The 20,513-nt window shown below is 27.2% G+C and overlaps 1 protein-coding gene across 2 annotated transcripts in view; it reads left to right on the top strand.

The window, feature by feature from the left end:
- The first annotated feature begins 1,702 nt into the window (after positions 1-1,702).
- The window catches only part of LOC107448739 (1-phosphatidylinositol 4,5-bisphosphate phosphodiesterase classes I and II), a 54,673-nt gene continuing 35,862 nt past the window's right edge, over positions 1,703-20,513 (top strand). For both annotated transcript variants that reach the window (XR_015432608.1, XM_087159611.1), the window contains exons 1-15: positions 1,703-2,053; positions 5,283-5,360; positions 5,692-5,760; positions 5,835-5,975; positions 6,346-6,479; positions 8,971-9,055; positions 9,148-9,248; positions 10,749-10,915; positions 12,196-12,342; positions 12,946-13,103; positions 13,828-13,907; positions 14,775-14,859; positions 15,823-15,907; positions 17,309-17,571; positions 19,104-19,200. Coding sequence is in view for 1 of the 2 variants with exons in the window: in XM_087159611.1 (XP_087015737.1) it covers positions 1,955-2,053; positions 5,283-5,360; positions 5,692-5,760; positions 5,835-5,975; positions 6,346-6,479; positions 8,971-9,055; positions 9,148-9,248; positions 10,749-10,915; positions 12,196-12,342; positions 12,946-13,103; positions 13,828-13,907; positions 14,775-14,859; positions 15,823-15,907; positions 17,309-17,571; positions 19,104-19,200 (1,789 nt within the window). In the remaining variant the exon portion in view is untranslated. The remainder of the gene's footprint in view (positions 2,054-5,282; positions 5,361-5,691; positions 5,761-5,834; positions 5,976-6,345; positions 6,480-8,970; positions 9,056-9,147; positions 9,249-10,748; positions 10,916-12,195; positions 12,343-12,945; positions 13,104-13,827; positions 13,908-14,774; positions 14,860-15,822; positions 15,908-17,308; positions 17,572-19,103; positions 19,201-20,513) is intronic.

The following is a 20,513-nucleotide window of genomic DNA, read 5'->3' on the forward strand; positions in this document are numbered from 1 at the left end:
GAAATAAATTAAAGATGTAAAGATAAAAATGAGCTAAATTCGTGAATGAGAGTAAAAAACTGTACTCATTGAATGCAGTTTTCGGACTTCCGTTCATTGCAGAGGAAAATTGAGAACCCTATTGGTTAATTTTTCATAAGAAATATTTGTCACCAATAGGTTCTCATTGTCTCTCAACAGTGATCGGAAGTGTGTGAACCACATTCAATGAGATTGGCCCTGAAGAGCCTATCTCACTTCTCGTGGGGAAAAACTTGACATACGAGCTTGAACCTGGTTGGAGAATTTTTTAGTTGTATAAATATTTCACCAATCACGTTCTTGTTAACGTCTCCGAATTCACATACGCGAATTTTTAGCGTACTTTGTGAGTGGCGCTTGGCTCTAGTTTGCACTTCCGAATAGAAATGTTCAAGTAAGGCTGGCATAACCTGACTGATAGGGGGTTAGACTAATCATGGAGAAGTCATGAATTTGATCTTTACCAGCCAGAGACTCCCCATGTACAAAATTATGACTAGTGTACGTTAAATCTGATGTAGTCACAAAGTCCAAGTTCCCGTAACAAATCTGTACCGAATCGAAGATTGATCGTGCTCTTGTTCAGGTCAAAATTACGATAGATGGATATTAAGTAAATGTGTTCTCTCTGTAAAACGGGATGCGACGTATGTACGTAGTCTCCAGAGGTCGAAATGGGCTACTGGTGGCGTAGAGCAGAACTCTCTACCTATGGCAACACCTCGCAATGCTTCATCATTAGCATATGGAGAGTCATTGGCGATCGAAATGGGCTGCAGGTGGCGTAGAGCAGAACTCTTTTCCTATGGCAACACTTCACATGCTTTCCCCATTAGTGTGTGGAAAGTCATAGAGGAAGGAAGTATGTTAATTTCTCTCTTGATTTCCATATAGATTGAAATCTTTTAACTTGAAAAACTATATGGAACTGAAAACTACATTAAACATAGTTCTAAAGAAAAGTATTATGGAAATTTTAAAAAATATTCTTATTTAATAAAATGGAAAAATATTAAGAAAAGGGAAAATATCGTAGTACATTCCTATACAACTGAAAAGAGGAGGAGAGGGAAGGGAGAAGGGCTAAAGGCATGAAACCGGTCTCTCCCCTGATGGCGTATTCGAGTGTTGCGATCGCGAATAGAAGAAGGAAGTACGTTAGTTCATGTCTTGATTTTTAAACAGATTAAAATCTTTTAAGTTAGGAAACTGTATGGAACTGAAAACTACATTAAACATAGTACTAAAAATAAACGTCTACTTTATTTACGTAGCTTTAGAACAGCACAAAGGGCTGCTATTGATGACTGTCTGGGAAACATCCCTGAGGATGATCCAAACACATGCCATCACAATTTCGATCCTCTACAGAGGGGATGGTTCTCCTGCTATAGTAGCCCGAAGACCTGCAAGTGAAGTCGAGCACTTTATGGCTTAACAGTTTAATGAGAACCGATACCGCGCTATCTCGATCCCTACGCAGGCTGATCAAAGTGATGATCCACCCACTTACAGACCGCAAAAAGCAATGTTTGACTTCGGTGTTATACTAGAATTGCGTCTTTACGATCAGTCCACTGCAGGATGAGTGATGGATTTATTTTCAACATTAATTTTAAAAGTGATGTCACCTTAAATATCTCTGACGATATTTTTTTTTTTTCATACGCTTGGCCACCTTGTCATTTTAATTTTTCCGTGTTTATTATTTCTCGCTGGCTGTACTCAACTCAACTCAACTTTACTATTAATGTTGTTTTGGGTTTATTAGAGGCTGTCTGGTAGTTGCACTGACAGCTGGGTAAAAGAAATATAGAACAAATCAGGATTATTTGTTTATAAAGATTTCGGACTTTTTGTTTTTATTAGCAATGTATTTGTTACCTTTTATTCATTTTATTAAAAATTAAATCCGGTTCTTATATGCCTGAGAATGGCTGGAGCTAAATCAGGCGTTCATGTTGTTCAATTAAAACCCATATCTGTACCAAAGAGTTTAGTTGACGGAAATAAGTTCGTTAAGTGGGATGATGTGAGTTTGCTTTTCTAATGTAACTTTAATTATAACATATGCGATCACTAAAACTGTACCTTATCTTACGCTTCTAATGTCTTATCAGCATATTATCAATGATCCTTAATAGAGTGATCTGATTGAACAATTAGATTCTGTTATCTTATGGTCTCTAACATATTTTCATTAAACTACGTCCTAAAAAATATTTCTTTTCCCAGAAAGCAAGAACAAATCATTAATATAATTAAAGTTATAAAGGTAGCTGCCAACTATATCCATGTTTGTTTATTCTTTTGATCTTCAAATGATTTCAAAAGAATAAAAATATAGTTATCAAGAAATAACAAGCTCAACTAAATAAACTTACTCTTTTTTGTATAGATTTTTAGATCTACACATTATTAACCAAATAAGATGTTTTTAAACAATTTAAAATCTACTTGTTATAAAAGTTAATGTTAAGATTTACATTGATTGCTTACTGTTTATCAATACAAATATCACAGCTTTTGAGTTTTCTATTAAGATAATAGAATATAAAAAAGCATATTTAATATCACTTAAATGAAAATTTTAACTAATTAATAATTTACAATGCTTATTGGAACTGTTTAGTTACTATTCTTTTGATTTATATGAAAAATACTGGTTTTCTGCATAGTATGACTAAACAACTGTTGTTTTCTGAACTGAGTTTGGGGCCAACTTATATAGGGAATAATATTTTGCAAACTAACATATGTGGCCCTAAAATGCAAATAGTTTCTTTTATGTTATCTGAAATGTTTCTAAAGAATTTAATTTTTAGGTAGTTGAGGAAATTCTTAAGTAAATTTACCATAGGGGGGCACAATCAGGAACCTAGGGTTCAAATATGTTCTCTTCCCACTTAGTAATATGAAATTAATTGAATAAACTTACATAACTAGCACAAACATTTTATGACTAGTGACTGGTTTGCAGAATTTCAATAAAATTTATAAGAACACTGAAATTAAAATCCAAAAATGTTTCAAAATCTAAAAGTAGTAATTCAAAGTGTCAAAATATTTGATTTTTTTAACATTTTCATTTTTTTAAAATTCTTTCTAACAAGTACATGATTTTAACAAAAATTTAAAGGTTTATTCAGAGATCACTCTAGGAATTAAAAAGGGCAGGGTGCTTCCTCACAAAAAAAGGTACTTTAAATTTTGAAAGTGCATTCACTTAACACTGTAAAAATGTATCAAAATGTGTAATATATAATTACTTAATTTGATCCTCAACAATTTTAAGTTACTGTCTTATACTGTTTTATTTGTATATTTCAAAAAGCAATTTTCACTCATTATCTAAATAAGAAGAAAAGTTGTAGTTTATAAATAATATTTAAAAGCATGCTGGGAGACAATCTGTGTATACATTTTCAGAGAAAAAAAAAGTAAACTAAAAAAAAATATTTTTTGATTAACAGTTTAAAAGATTTTTTCTGTAATTTATATTGAAAATTATTAGAATATGCACAGATAAAGGTGCATTTTTTTTTCTTCGAAAAATGTATTTATTTAAAAAATAGTTTTAAAATTAAATTTAATATACCACTTAAATAATTTATATACTCCTTTCAAAAAAAGACTAACAAAGTAAATATTTGTTATAGCAATCAGAATTAAACCTATAAACACACATAATTTTTGTGTGCAAATATTATTTTAACCGTTAATTAATTTTTCTTAAAAATGGATTATAAATTAAAAGGCAGTGATTTTAAGGGATGGCAGCTTATACATTTACAAAAAGGGCAAAGATTTAAAGACATGTATAACAATCAAAGGGTAGGTAAGGCGGGTTGCCAATCTAAAAATGCTTAAGAACACTTGTTCATTTTTAAAAATAAAGAAGTTAGAGGTGTACAACCTTTTTTTAAAGAGTGCTGATAGAAAAAAAATATTTTTCAGGGACCACAATTAAATTCATTTGTCATATCTATTGATATTAACTTGTCTCTAAAATTACATGATAAAATATGTGTATAATGTTTTTGATTTAAAAAAAAATATTAGCAGTTTTGCACAATTAGTTTTCGTTATTAAAATTATATCACCACGAGTTCACTTTCTTAGTAAAAAAAAAATCACTTTTATTAATTTTTTTACTGTCTATAAATTTAATTTTTAAATAAATCTTTAAATTACATTTGTTCTGAACATAGAATTGGCAAGTTTATACCTCTGTAAAAAAAAAAAAAAAAAAAAAAAAAATACCCCTTAAGAAAAAAGTTTCTTAAAAACCAAATGGAAAAAAGGGTAGAATTTTTAAAAAAGAAATATCAAATATTAAAACAATTTTTTAAACAGTTTAAATGCAATATATTTGAAATAATAGTTTTTAGAGTTATTTAATATCTTTTTTAAATATGTGAAAATATATAGCAACAATTAACAAAATAAATGTAATCAATTCCTTAAGAAACTAATATAACTGAAGTCCTTCAAAATATTTTACATGAATGCATATTATAAAATCTTTTTAACAATACAAAAAGAAATTTTAAAATATCATTGTCAAGTTGCTACTAAATTAATGAATTGCTTTCTACACAAAAACAATATTTCAAGTCACTTATATTAATTTTCATAATCACACATTAAATATAAATAGTCAAGCTTACTCTTTAATACTTTGTTTAATAATTAGTCTGTATAAATCTAAAATAAATAGTATCAAATATTTTTTTAGTAGAGTTGATTTAAAAAACAATACGAAATTTAATTTATTTTAAGTTATTTTTATAATACTTATTGATAAACTTATTGATATTGCTTATTTTTAGTTTATTCCATATCATCCAATTTCTCCCATTCTGTAAGAAATAAGTTTCTACATCAGTTATAAGAATAAGTTTGTTGCAGACAAAATTTAAATTTTGGTTTTGAATAGGTTTCTGTTAAGGAAAATTTCTTTAGAAAATCGAAAGACGAATCTTTTGTCACAACAAATGAGTGCTTTTGCATTTTCAAATATGTTTAATTTTGACATTTGCTTCGAGTAAATTGAAATTGGTTTTAAAATAGTCATAAGATGTAACACTTGTTTTATAGTTTTTAATGGTTAATTTTTGGATAAAAGGCACAGTAAAATAATGCTAATTTTTCAAGTTGAATTTAATATTGAGTTTTATTTCTAGAATTTACTTATTTATCACATTCTCTATATCATATACTTAAAATAATATATATATATATATTTTTTCTTCATCTAGGATGCTGCAGTTGGAACACCTGTTACTCTTAAAGTAGATAATAAAGGGTTTTTTCTCCACTGGACTGATCAAAACAAGGTTCTTATACACTTAAATTTTCTTCAAAGTAATTTTATAATGAAATTCAAAGGAATTATTTTAAGAATTTTGATCTGCGTTTCTAAATATAAAAGAAAATTGAATTGAGATAGATGGAAAACTCGCGAAATTTTTTATAAGTTTCTATATTCTAAGTTTTTACTAAACATATTATTCACATAGTGTTTTTTTTTTCTTTCCTTATATAAGGATACTTTTTAATACCCAGGTTTAATTTTGGTTAATTTCTTTACTTCTATAGATAGAAGTTAGCATGAAACTTCTAAAATGTATCACAACTTTATTAAATGTGTGAAATGTATTTTTTTAGGAAACTGAATTTGTGGAAATATCGTGTATCCGAGATGTTAGAACTGGCCGATATGCAAGAGTTCCTAAAGTAAGATATGGGCAAATTTTTTACCTACATTTTAATTTTGTATTTCGTTATTGAATTTATTAAAATTTCCACAGGAAGGGAAATTACGAGACTCTGTTACAATGGGTCCTCAAGATATCCCACTTGAAGATAAAACTATTACTGTTGTTCATGGATTTGACCTAGTCAATGTTAATTTTATTAACTTTTGCTGTATTGGAAGAGATATCGCTCAAGTAAGTTTCATTTTAGTTTATGAAACATCATTTTAAAACATGAAACAATTTAGCCTCATTGCCAAACGCAAAAAATTTAGAATTGAGTTATATTTCATTTTTTTTAAGTTTCATTTTATGTTTATTTTCTAAGTGTAAGTATGTTGGCGTTGTTTTTAGATGCATATCTTAATTTAAAAGTGTTATGTTCATTAAAGGAATTTCCTAACATTACATAATATAATTAATTTTATGAGCTTTTGTTTCTAAGTACTTTTTAAAAAGGCCATCTATTTCCTGAACCTAACAAATAACTTTTGTTTTATACTATCATATTGTATAACCACTAGCATCAAAATGTTTATTTAGCTAAATTTATTATTTTTTCCAGGAATGGACAGACACGTTAATGGAAATGGCATATAATTTACTTGCGTTAAATGCTCCTGCTACTACATTTTTAGAGAAGTTATATACAAAAATTCAATTTATGACCGATAAGGAAGGAAAAGTTCCTGTTAAAAAGTTAGTGTTTTTTTAATTTTTTATTTACCAATTACATGCCTTAAAAAATAATTTCATTTAATATTTTATAATTGTTACTTTTTAGTTTTAACTTGTTTAAAAATGACATATTAAACAGCTTGTCAATGAATAGCATTATTTAAACTGGATTGCTATGATAAAATGTTTAAATAATTGTCTTAATATTTGATCTTTCTTTTGAAAAAAATAATTTTTTTTCTTCCTTTTATCGCACTTGGGTGAGAGGAAATCTATTTTTTCCCATGCTGTTTTTTTCATGATTTTTTTCTGCATTTTTTTTCAATGTGAAAGAAACTTGCTGTCCTTGTTACAAATTAAATTTTAACTTAAGTTCATACGCTGTGGAAAATTCTTAATTATATAAAGTAAATAAAGGCTCTTCGGACTGATCTGAAAAACACTGGGTCAATTTAATTGATATATTATGTATCATTAGTGTAAACTCATCAAAAGTAACAAGTTAAGTTTAAAGAAAAACAGGCTTATAGCTTCATATATATAAATAATAATTTTATTTAAATATGTGAACATTTTAGATATAGATATTATAAAATGTAAATTTCTTATTGAAAATTATCGCACTTGGATAGATATTAGATATAGATATTATAAAATGTAAATTTCTTATTGAAATTTATTGCACTTGGATGCGAGGAAATCTATTTTTTCCCATGCTGTTTTTTTCATGATTTTTTTCTGCATTTTTTTCAATGTAAAAGAAACTTGCTGTCCTTGTTACAAATTAAATTTTAACTTAAGTTCATACGCTATGGAAAATTCTTCATTATATAAAGTTAATAAAGGCTCTTAGGACTGATCTGAAAAACTCTGGGTCAATTTAATTTGCATGTTATATATCATTAGTGTAAACTCATCAAAAGTAACAAGTTAAGTTTAGAGAAAAACAGGCTTATAGCTTCATATATATAAATAATAATTTTATGTAAATATGTTAATATTTTAGATATAGATATTATAAAATCTAAATTTCTAATTGAAAATTACATTGATTTCAACTTTTTAGTAATATAGGATGATCATTTTATATATATATATTTTTTTATTTTTCATAGTTTTTTTGTTGTTTTTCTAAGTACACTCCTGATTAATACTTCTGGAAAATGTAAGCAAATTCATGCTCTATATATTCCCTTAGTTACAGAACACTCTTTCCTACCAAACATAGAATTTAAAATAGTTTGTTTTTCTCTGAATTTAAAATAGTTTGTTTTTCTGTGAATTTAAAATAGTTTGTTTTTCTCTGCATTTGGTGTACAAACATGTACTATAGTGTTTTACAGTTTATCCTCAGTATCACAAACTTGAATACCCCAAAATATTCAAAATCTGTATTCTTTAAATATCTGTTGCATTGATAGTAATTACAAAACCTCTTTTAATCAGAGTTATTTCTTAGTTGATTTTACAAAATATTTGAACCCTCCCCTCCCAATTTTTTTTTTTTTTTTAATGTTTTCTTTAACTTAAATTCTTGAATAATTTAATGAACCAGCCCTAATAAAAATGAGATTGCCTTGTTTGAAAAGAGGTTGCACGAATCATCCAGTAGAATTGTAAGATATGCCTGCTAAAATAAGAATATCCACCCATAAGTTAGGATGGAACTTTTCTAATTTAATGATTCCAAAACAACATAAAAACTGATACTTATGAGGAATTTGTTACTGTAGCAATAATTTTGCAGTATATGAATCAGGAATATATAAAAATAAAACAAAGTAGAAGAATTTCATCAAAGCTTATAAAATCTGCGAAGAACCAAAAGTCATTGACATTGTTTGAAATTATTGTGTTCCTAACTAAATAAACGTTATAGTGCTTTTATATTGTCAAAACTTTAAAAGCACTATAACATTTATTTAGTGTGAACTATAACATTGGCAGTACCATAAAATTTATTAAGTATAAAGTGTTATTATTTTGTCAAATTTAAAAATACTTGTTTTTGCTAATGTAAATGGTTAATATCTCAAAATATTTAGTGTTTCCTTTTGAATTAGTGATATCATGGTTGACTGTGTATATATAGTAGAAGGTCTTTAGAATGCAAACCTTGAAATGTGTGGCTCTGTGTTATATCGAATTTTGTGTAATTTAATCCAGTTTACTAATAATTAAATTTACCTACAAAACATGATAATATATATCTGATATGGATCAATATTAATGATTTGAATTAATATTTAAATGAAAATGCTTAAAAACACTAAAATAAGCACTTAAGTATTCATAATTGTTTTGAAAAAAATTTATTAAGTGTAGTAGAAATAATATCCAACAGATTTATTAACTGTCTCTAAAACAAACCAAAATCGTCTTTCTTTAAAGATTGTAAAGTTATTGTGGTTTATAAAATTGTGTTAGGTCGATCATCTACTGCACATACATGTATGCTTATGATCTACGTAAGTAACTTTCAATGTTTACAATAAGATTTTTCTTTTTACAGTGTTGTAAAACTGTTTGCTCAAAATAAAGATGATAAAAAGAGAGTAGAAAAGGCATTAGAGCTTTGCGGCATCTCTACTGGAAAAGTATTAGTTTTAAATTTTGAAATTAAATCTGTGTTGCTGTTCTTTTATTAGCTTGTACCCTTATTTTTAATGTTTTGTTCATATACTTACAGAATGATACTATTTGTCCTGAAAAATTCACCCTTGAAAACTTCCTAAGCTTTTATCGATATTTAACAGGCAGAGAAGAAGTAGATGCTATATTTGAATCTTTGTAAGTTTATTATAATGTACTTTACTTTAACATATCTTGCTGATTGTGATATCCATGGAATGGAACTTAATTATTTTTTAATCATTTTAGATAGATAGTTATGATAGATAGTATATGATAGATAGATAGTTTAAAGTATATCTAAGGAAATCAGACATGCTAAAATGGCTTTATTTTCACGACAAAAATCTTTTTGTCAAGGATCAGACTAGAAACAATAATATAATCTTTAGCTGTAATCTGTAATCAATAATAATTTAAAATTAGTATTTATAAGTATATTAAATACAAAATGTGTAATTGGACATATTGTTAATATGTTTTAACGAAATATGTGGAGAACTTTTGCAAATATATTGCCAAAACACTGAAATATTTATCTTTCTATAAGTTTTATCTATAAGTTTTCTAATATATAAAATTTTTTTAATCAAAATCAATCTTAAATCCATGATTATAAAAGCTAGAATTCAGATGCTGCCAATTTAGATTTTCAATATTGCTTATTAATGGTCATATGCTTATCAAATTTTGAAAAGTTACATTTTTTGTTAATTTAAAGTTTATATTGTCAATTTCATTAAATCTTTCTTATATTGAATAATGATTTCATTTTTATACAATAATTTAATATTATTCATTTCAGAATAATTTATTTTTCAAATGCTTCATTTTATAATTTATTGATATATTAATCAATCATTATAACAAAATTGATTGATACATTGTTATTATTATGTATCATATGTGGTAGATTTCTTCCCATAAAACAGCATTTATTCAAGAATCTGAGCATTAAAAAATTAAATTTACTACTCACTAAATGATGTTCGTATTTTTTTAAAAAATTAATTTTATTATTTATTTTTTATTTTACTTTTGTCTCACATACTTCTCCATTTTTTATTTTTTGCAATTTCATGCTTGATTTCCATTATAAATTTCACATGTAGTTTTGAATGATATGGTATATACAAGATATCTTAAATTAGACTGTCAAACTGGAAAATGGTTAAGGTTAAAAAATGTAATAATTTTTGCAACAAATATGCATGACAGAGTATAAATTTTTCTTCATGGATTTTTTTAGTTCAAATGTTCTGAAACAAATGGAGCTACTAGTAGTCAACTTGTAAATAAAAATAAAATGAAAGCGAGGTAATAATTTTATCAAAATACTCTAATTCTTTCAATGAATGAAAATCACATTTACGATATTTTTGAAATGTCCGCTATCAGCCACAATAGCATATCGTAGCAGGAGAACTGAACAAAATTTTTATTTATCAAATTGCAATGGGGGAGAAATTGCAGAAACAACATCTGTTAGAAAAGTTTTGAACTGAAACCAATAACTCTGGGAGAGAAATTTATGCCTTATCAAGTGAATTTGCTGCAAGAACTGTTTATTTATTTGTTTTATAGTAGTACATTCTTTTAAGCTGAATTCTTTTTTTTTATATGGATTTCAACTTATTCAACTATGCATTTAATTTATAGGACTGGTAGTAAGAAAAAAGGAATGACTGTGGATCAGTTAGTTGAGTTTTTAAATAAAGAACAAAGAGATCCACGTTTAAATGAAATACTCTATCCTTATGCTGATCCTGCAAGAGTGCGTGAAATCATAAAACAATATGAACCTCACAAGAGTTATGCTCAAAAAGGTAATTTTTCTTGAATATACACATTAGATATATATATTTAGTCTGTTTTAGAATATCTATTGGATATATATTTAGTTTAGGAACATTTTGAGAATTATTTTTTTTAAATAGTATGTTTGTGGGAAATATAAGCTTTAATTTACATATTTACAATCAATTAATGAAATTTTATACAAAAGTAATTATTATGATTTTTCTTTTTGCTTAAAACATTAAACATTGTTATTATTTAAAGACTTTTGTAGTTTGTTTTGCTGTTTTGACCAAATTTTTTTTAACTTAATATTTATGAAGTTACATATTAAAATGCCATCACTTAATGAAATTTAATAAAGATCATGTCTAATTCTTTCATTTGCCATTTTGGAAAACTATTTATTAATCAAAAAAAGAAAAGACAATAAACTTAAATTTTTTTTTTTTTTTTTTTTTAAAGCATGAAACATTATTATTCTTTAAAAACTTTTGTAGTTTGTTTTGCTGATTTGACCAAATTTTTTTACTTAAAAAGTTACACATTAAAATGTTACACATTAAAAGTTACACATTAATAAAAGTTTAGTAAAAAAATGAAATTTTCTTGTTGGTAATATTTTTTACTTAAAACATAAATTTTTTGTTTGTTTAATTTTATATGATAAAATATTTATGTCTCAATTCATCCCAATTATGTAATTCAAATTCTTTTATCTATATTAATTTTGAAGATCATGCCCATTTCTTTCATTTGCCATTTTGGAAAACTATTTATTAATCAAAAACAGAAACGACAGCAAACTTATTTTTGCTAATCGTTATCTTTTTTGAAGATTTATAAAAATTCTGTGTTGGTTCAAAGTTATTATTTTTGAAATCACCCTATCTATCTATATATAGTAAAGCAGTATACAATAACCCATTGTGAGATGGGATGTCATGGAAGTTAAAGTTCTATAATTTTGTGACCAACAGCATGATAGTGGCTATGTGATCAGCACTGTGTGCAGGTCACATTCACTTCCCAGGGAAACTGGTACCCATCGATCTAAATCTGGGTGGACTTTAAACCGTCCTTGGAGATGGAACTCCAGTTCTTTACAATGACAGTTCAGTGCCTTAGCCACTGAGCCATCAGGGCTCATCTATATGTAGTACCTGATGTATTTATATGTATATTAAGTTTATGTATTAATTTTTAAAATGTATTGATTTCTAAAGACAAATCAATCTACACGTTTTTTTTTTAGAAATTCTTACTTAAAGTAATTTTATTAATATTTATCAATAAACTCTTTTTTAAGGATTGTTATCTGTGGACGGCTTTTTACGATACCTTCTGAGTGCAGACAATGTTATAGTTGCTCCTGAAAAGTTTGACTTGAATAATGATATGGACCAACCTTTAAGTCATTATTTCATCAATTCATCCCACAACACTTATCTTACAGGTTAGTGTGCTTGTAAAAATTTGATATTCGTCACATAGCGTCTTAACTCGTATCCCTCCACATGACGAAAATTCCTCACCTAGAGGAATTTGTATATTGCAGTAAATAAATTATTATCTGAAAATGTCGACATTTGGGCCATATTGTTACAAATGTGTACCAAACATATATGTGTTAAGTGTAGGATTTCTGTCTATTGAACTAAATTTGTCAATTTTTTAAAATTTAATTTTAACAAATGAATCTTTAACTCGTGTGTTTTAAAAGCTTAAGTATTTTATGTTCAACGAACATAACTTAACTATGGCATTTTTTTATATTTAAATATAGAAATGTATTCTGAATTTGTTGTATCACAATTATGATACTAAAAAAAAAAAATTTTTTTTGCTTTTTTTTATTTTTTTTAAATTGTTGTTAGTACAAAAAAGTTTTTTTTATACCCTTTTTTAGGTGATTTTTCATGGAATACCAGCAAATATATGTATCTTTATTACATTGACTTGAGGAACTATGACTTTTAAAACTCGAGCATTTTAAATCTCATTAAGTTGCTCTCATTAAAAGCTCTTAAGCCATATAATTTTAGTTTTAAATTTTTAGGCCATCAACTCACTGGTAAGTCTTCCGTTGAAATTTATCGCCAGTGCTTGCTTACTGGATGTCGGTGTGTGGAGTTGGATTGCTGGAATGGGAAAAATTCTGATGAGGAACCAATTATCACCCATGGCTACACAGTTGTTACAGAAGTTTTATTAAAAGTATTGTGACAGTTATTTTCATTATTGAGCAAAAGTAGATTAAGCTAGTACTAGAGGAAAAAAGCAATACACACTAAATAATACAATTCCAAATTTAATTTGTGAACTATTTCATTTTGTATTAAAATTATTTTCAGTGTAACAAAAAATGCAACAAATGATACCTGTATTTGTTAATTTTCATTATGGCATTATAGCCATGTTAATTATTTAAATTTAAAAATTAGTTTTCATGAGAAATGAATCTTTTTTGTTGATGTGTTGAACAATATATAAAACACAATTCTTAATAATTTAAAAATGTAAATGATTGCATTAGTCAAGAACAGTGAGATAATTTAATTTAAAAAAGCATATTTATTCTCTAATTTTCCCACCAATTTTTTTATGTGTGTTTAATTTAATGCATATACATAAGAAGATTTTCTAAAAACAATTTTGAGAGAAAAATATATTTAGAATCTTCTATTGAAAATATTTTTGTAAGGTAGTCAGAATTCATATTTAAAATTTTTATATAAAAACTGAATAAAAAAAAGATAATTTCAATTTTTAAGAAATATTAATTTTTATTAACTGAGTGTTAATTTAACTTCTAAAACTTTGTTATTTTTATTTAAAAAAATTAAAAAATTTTTTAATGAAATTTTTATTTTTATAAAGCATAAAATTTTTATTTTTATTAAAAAAAGAAAAAAAAAATTTTTTTTTTTTTTTTTTGCAGGAAGTTCTTGAAGCTATTGCTGAAAGTGCTTTTAAAACTTCTGATTATCCAGTATTGCTTTCATTCGAAAATCATTGCTCGTAAGTTTATTTTATCTGTTTAGATAGTAATAATGAATTTCTTTATTTGGCTTTTATTTATTATTTAAATGTATCTATGTGCAAGTTGTTTTTGACAGCAAGTAGGATCTAAATGGCAAATCTGAAGGATAAAATATGTTATCGAATCCAAGAAAATGTCAGCAATAAATTACATTATAAAATATTTCCTTATCTAATTGAATGTTATGAAATCAAAATTAAAAGATATTTATTAATAAAGAAAAATTAAACAAAAAGGAAGATAACATAAGAAGAAAAGCTATAACTCTATTTCAACTGACCAATACCACTGTTAAAAAAAACTCCTCTGGTTTCATCTACTTCATTCTTCCGCTTGTCAAAATTGAGTCGCCACACATTCCCCCCCCCCCCCATTCGTTCCTTCATTTAGTTTTCAGTACCAAAGCTTATGAAAGAGGAGACAATAGCAAATTTGTTCATAATTTTAAAAAGTTGTTAAAAATACTAACCAAAAATTTAAATATCATACTCTAAGTATATTCAACAGAATCAATATCTACCTTCACATTAAATAACATGTTTTGCTCAAGCAAATTAACAGTGTCCCTTATTTTTTTTTTTATCAGTTTATATGCCTAATTTAAGGCGATGTTGTTTATCTGTAATTTCATGTGTACTGTATTTAATGTACTTTACTGTTTATTGTACTGATTTCATCAACTTTATATTTTTCTTGAAGTATTTTATTAACATCAGTATTTATCCTTTTTTTTTAAAATTATTAATAAACTATGGTTTTAAAAGTTATTTTGAAAAATAATAATTTAAGCCTTATCATTTTATCTTTCTCAAAAATTTGTAATTACGTCTTTGTTTTCTTGTCAGGCCAAAGCAGCAAGCTAAAATGGCTATGTATTGTACAAAAATTCTGGGGGATCTTCTTTTATCTGAACCATTGCCAAATTTTGAGGTAATTGCTTCTCTTCTATTGTTGTTAATCAAAAGTGTTTGTATTTAAGTAAATATCATCTCTTTTTAATTTTGTACCTCTTTAAGCTGCATATTTTTTTTTTACAATTCTACCATGGTTTTTTTAAAATTATAACATGCCAATTTTACAAACATAGATCGTTAATATACGTACAATTGAAATTCTCAGGATTGTATGAAATTACATTTTAAAATTTTGTTTGAATTTTAGTTCTATTTCATGCTATAATGTTCTTAAAGATATTTAAAAGAGGAAGATTAATCTAATTATTTTAAATTTGCCGAAGTTTTTTTTTTTTTTTTTTTTAAATTCTAATGGATAAAATTATTAAAATAACTGGAGCTGTAAAATAATACAAAAACAAAAAGGAACAATGAAAGCAGTTAGAACATGGAAAACAAAAGAGTTAATTAGTTGTACAAATAGTGGATGAATCTAAAAGTCTCCTGGCCTCTCAATGACGATTCACAAATGAAGGCTTAGTCAGATCGTGGTAAGGCAACAGATGATCCCCATCCGTAATCTATGCCAGATTACCAAGTTTTTTGATACATTGGAAACTATGCTAAGGCAGCTTAACTGCTTCTTTGGACTATCATGGTGAAACTAAACCAGGCCACCATCTTATGTCATAGCCATTTTGTGACAACAGATAATTTGTTTATTCAAAGCTTTTGAAATGTTCTAACAGCAAGATTCTTTCTAAATTCTTCTGACACAGTGTTTTTTTTATTATTACAAAAGAGACTTTGGAAGGAGATGTTTGCAGAATCAAGACACTTTTTCAGTAAATAATCAAAATTAAGCTACATAATTACTTCACCTAATTAAATTGTATATTTCATCTGTTTAATTTTAGAATTAAAGTCTTTTTACTATTTGATCTTTAAAAATAGTTGTTGCAAATTAAAAATTGTTTCTTTAATTAACTTTAAATTCTAGTTGAAGCCAGAGGAACCTTTGCCATCACCTAACCATTTACGTCGAAAAATTTTAATAAAGAATAAGAAGAAGCACTACCCTAAAAGTAAGATTTTTTTCTACCAAAGATATTTTATTTTGGAATAAAAAAATGTGATGCATTTTTATGTTTGGAGGAAAAATTGTGTGAGAATTTCTGCTGCTGAAAATAATAAGAAGGTGATCACTAGAGATAGAAATCGGGTTTAGTAAACTACTATGGGAGGAATAGAAATATGATTAGAATTGAAGTTTAATTAACATATTGCTTATTTCCAGAACAATATATTTTGCAAAAATGTGAAAAAGTATTATATTTCAGTTTAATTTTCTTCGGGTGTCATCATGGTTGTTTTGCAAGCTAGGAGAGGCACATAAACCATAGTTGAGCCATTTTGGGTAGGAAATAGTGCTAACATTTTGCCAGTGATTTTATTTTATTACAATTTTATTTTGTTTCAAAATTTAGGTTAAAATGACTTTAATGGTAATTTGAATATAAGCTAGACACTAAGTGTTATCCTTTTAACCGTTGTTAGTTTTTGTAATTTAGGTTTTGTCCCTTTTATGCATAAAAGAATGAATGTTATGATAGTTTGCTAATTTTTTCTTTGTCTTCCGAGACAGTTATAAAATTATAAATTTAAAGAAATTTTAATTCATGATACTGACATTCATCCACACATGTTTTGGGAATGTTATTTGTGATGACTATAGTAAAAGTAAATATATGCGATGTGACTAGTTTAGATTCTTTGATATATAAAAATTTTAATCTATATTTAAACCATTAATTCTGTCTTTAAACAATTTAATTTTAAATAATTTGTACTGTTTTGTCGTTTTACAAACAGGCCTATTTGAGAAATTGTGTCCTCTTTTTTCTCTTAAACATTGTTTATCTTTCTTTTTTGGGGAGAGAGCTGGCTTTGCAATGCAACAAACAGTACAGGTTAAAGTGGGACTTTTTATGTGCGTGACCGCCAATAAGTTTCTAGTTCATCCAATAAATATGTGTTTTTTCCTGTGCAAGTATAAGAAACATTATTGTTAAATAAGATTCAGATATTTTGAACATTGAATTGGACATTTTAAGCTTTATTATTTTAAATTTACATCTTTGTCTATTAATTAGTTTTTTATTCTTTCCTTGCTTTAATGATATATGTAGAATATTTTTTAATGTTTTATTACTTTTATATTAAACCCTCTGAGTACAAAGAAAAAAAAGTGTGTCTGCAACTGTTTATTTATATTTTCTGTGAGAGGAAGAAACCAGATTTGCTTCAAATTTCAATTTTTTTTTCTTGTGAATTAAATTACACATTAACATTTTTCCAAACATGATAATGTAACGATTTAGAAAAATGTAAAACTTTTTGAGATTAGTTCGGCTTTTATAGTTGTTCTTTCAACATAGTAATGCCTTATTGATGATTTATCTTTCAAAACATATTTTTTATCTCAGAAGCTGCATCTTCTAAATCATCTGGCTTATCAGAAAAGGAAGAGGAACCAGCGCTACAGCCTTCCACAACACCCGAGAAAGTTCGACCAGTTTCGTCTGCCCCTGAAGGGGAGAAAATTGTTCCTACTAAAGAAACTGTAATAACTAATGGAGTTCCAGAAATGGAAAAAGTTCCATCTGAGATGGATGACTCCAGTTCAGATTCTGGCTCTGAAGAAGAGGAACAGGCAGAGGCAGAACAACAAGTGGAAGATCAAAATGAAGTAAGAGAAATGTCAAGAATTAAATTATTTAGACAGAAGGGAACCAGTTATCTGGAATGCTCGGGACCATCGCTATCCCGGATATCTGAATTTCCCGGTTTTCTGGATCAACCAAAAAGTGCCGTTAATCGATGTTTTATCGAACCCGAATTACAAGGAAAAAGTGTAACACATTTTAAAGTAAGATAAGAAAGAAAAACACTCTTAAATTTAAAAAGAAAAAAAAGGTAGAAAAATAAAATTTTGAAAGAATTAAAAAAAATTTGCAAGTTTAGACTATAAACAAGTTTAAAAAATACAAAATTCTTATATTTATTTTTTAAAAATAATTACAATTCCTAAATTCACTAGTATAAACAAAACCAATGATTAATTAACGCATTACATTTCATACCTAATTATAGGGAGGGGAAATGATAAAATAAAAGGAAAACTTATTAATCAAAATAAAAACAACACTTGAAAATTATCGAACCGAAACGATAGGCACTAACGTAAATATTAAAACCCGGAACAAGGCAAGATCAACGGAATTTTTTCTTTAAAAAAAATAATAAAATTTATGAATAAAAAGAATTAATTTACTGAATGCAAAATTTATCATGAAAAAAGAAAATCAAGCGTAGTGGAATCAGAAAAACAATACTGCAATCTGCTTCATAATATAATCATATGTTTAAATTAATAAACAATTCTCCTTTTATTTTTTTATAAAAACACGATTTTTAACGGAAGTAGATGTGATTCCACATCAAGAAAAACTTGCAAATGATACCGTGCTTCCAAAGAATCAGAATTTATTCAAAAGAAAAATATTTTATTTTTATTAATCGATGTCAAATAGATAAATATATTTTTCTCTTTCATCTTCTGTTTACCGATATACATGTACAATGCATTTTCCTCACCCCCTCGTAAATCAAGGAGAAAACGAAATCAGCATGCCACTCCTTTGAGTTTGATTGACGACCTAAATGAAACATTCGTCCCTTCCCTGCCTCCTCTCGATCTAAAGATCTTCAAGGTAACGGAAGAAATGACGTTTCTCTGGGTTAAACGGGGGGGGGATTCTCCCCTTCCTCACATTTTCCTCTACTCAACTTCAAGGATGAGTTCAATTTCCCCTTTTTTTTCCATAATCGTTCTAGTTTAAAATGGCAGGAAAATTTAGCAAAATTTTTCCCGGTTATCTGGATACTGGATAAATGGTTCTCTACTGTACTAATTTTTTTAAATATATTTTAACTAGTTTTAGAGATAAAGTTTCAACTGAAACTTAAGATTAGCAAAAACATTTTATATTAAATTTTGTGTAATATCTATGAATCAAATTCTAATTAATTATACAGGGTGGATGAGATTTATGTGATCAATTTTGCTATTCAATTAAGTGGAAAAAGTGATCATAACAGTAAACATGTAATGTTCAAAATAATGTAAAAATCTCTCTATTGTGTATATATATATGTTTTTATTGAGTTATTATTAACTGTTACAAGTAACAGATATTGATATATTACAAAATATTGTAGGGAACTGCAGCTAAAGAGTCAGAAGCTGGTGCTGAAATGTCTGCTCTTGTTCTGTATACTCAGCCAGTGCGATTTCATACATTTGAACATGCTGAAAGTAAGTTTCTCTGATATTTTTACCTCACAGAATGTTTTATAATTAGATAACCATTAAGTCATCACAGTCTGTGCTGTAACGATTAAAAAATATTTAAACTGACCGAGAACACTTCCTCTAAACGTCAAACAGAAGTTATGTCATGTCAGCTATTATTATGTTGTAATTGAATATAGTGTGGTGATGTTCAGTTCATCACCACACACATTAAGATAAGAATAAAATTGAATAACAATTTAAAATAATATACTCTTAAGTAAGAGAACAAGATCATTAGAATGATCACTAATTGCAAGGTGTTAAAACTATTTATTTAATATAGATCATTTAAGATATTTAGAGTTACAAATTTTGTTCCAGGAAGGCATTCACTCCAATTAATAATAGGTACATAAAAAAAATTAACATGAAATTATACATTATGAAGCTGCACTGCTAATATATAAAATAAATAGAAAAATAATTAAGGGGTGATAGAAAATTTTATAATATAACTTAGCTGTTGAGGATCCTCATATTTTTTTGTGTCTTAACCTCAGCTCTCCAAAACCATGTGTCCTTTCCTTCTCTCTCACCTCCTCTAACCAAGCCCCCAAAGCATACTCAACTCTTATTGGCTGTTACCACCATCACAAAATAAGTAGGGCTATACTTGCTATTTCTTTTTTTATTTTTGGCTAAATTATTTAAGGGCAGAAAAGGGCAGGTGAAAACTTATGAAAGAGAAACTAAAACTTTAAAGTAATTATAGCAGTGCAGCAAAGATAAAAGTAACAAAACATCATAAAAGCAATACCACATATATATAAAAGTAACAAAACATCATAAAAACAATACCACATATATATAAAAGTAACAAAACATCATAAAAGCAATACCACATATATCTTTCCCCCTGGGGAAAAAAAAATTTAATAAATTTAATTTTTTTTCTTTTAAACAAAACAAAGGTCACTGACTAGTAGGATCTTTTGGAAGAAGTCACTGATTAGTTATTCTTGCATAAGGATGGTTACCGTTACAACACAAACTATGGAGTCTGATGTTGAAGAGAAGTGAGGTGGGAGAACTGAGTGATCAGGATGAGCAGTGTGTCTGTTTGAAAGTTCAATTCAGTAAATTAACATGAAGGTGTTGTGTTTTATGGATGAGGTTGCAGCAGGGATCAATGATGCATATAGATATCATGAAATATTATTTTTTTAAGACAATGGCTACCACGCAGCTGAGCATTTACCAATGAAAAGCGAAACAATCAAGAGATATTTGTGGCCTTATGATGCCTCAGGAGTACCTATCTTTCACACGCCATT

Source organism: Parasteatoda tepidariorum, chromosome 3 (genome assembly GCF_982258835.1).
Source record: "Parasteatoda tepidariorum strain Cologne lab strain chromosome 3, Ptep-v5.0, whole genome shotgun sequence".
NCBI lineage: Eukaryota > Metazoa > Arthropoda > Arachnida > Araneae > Theridiidae > Parasteatoda > Parasteatoda tepidariorum.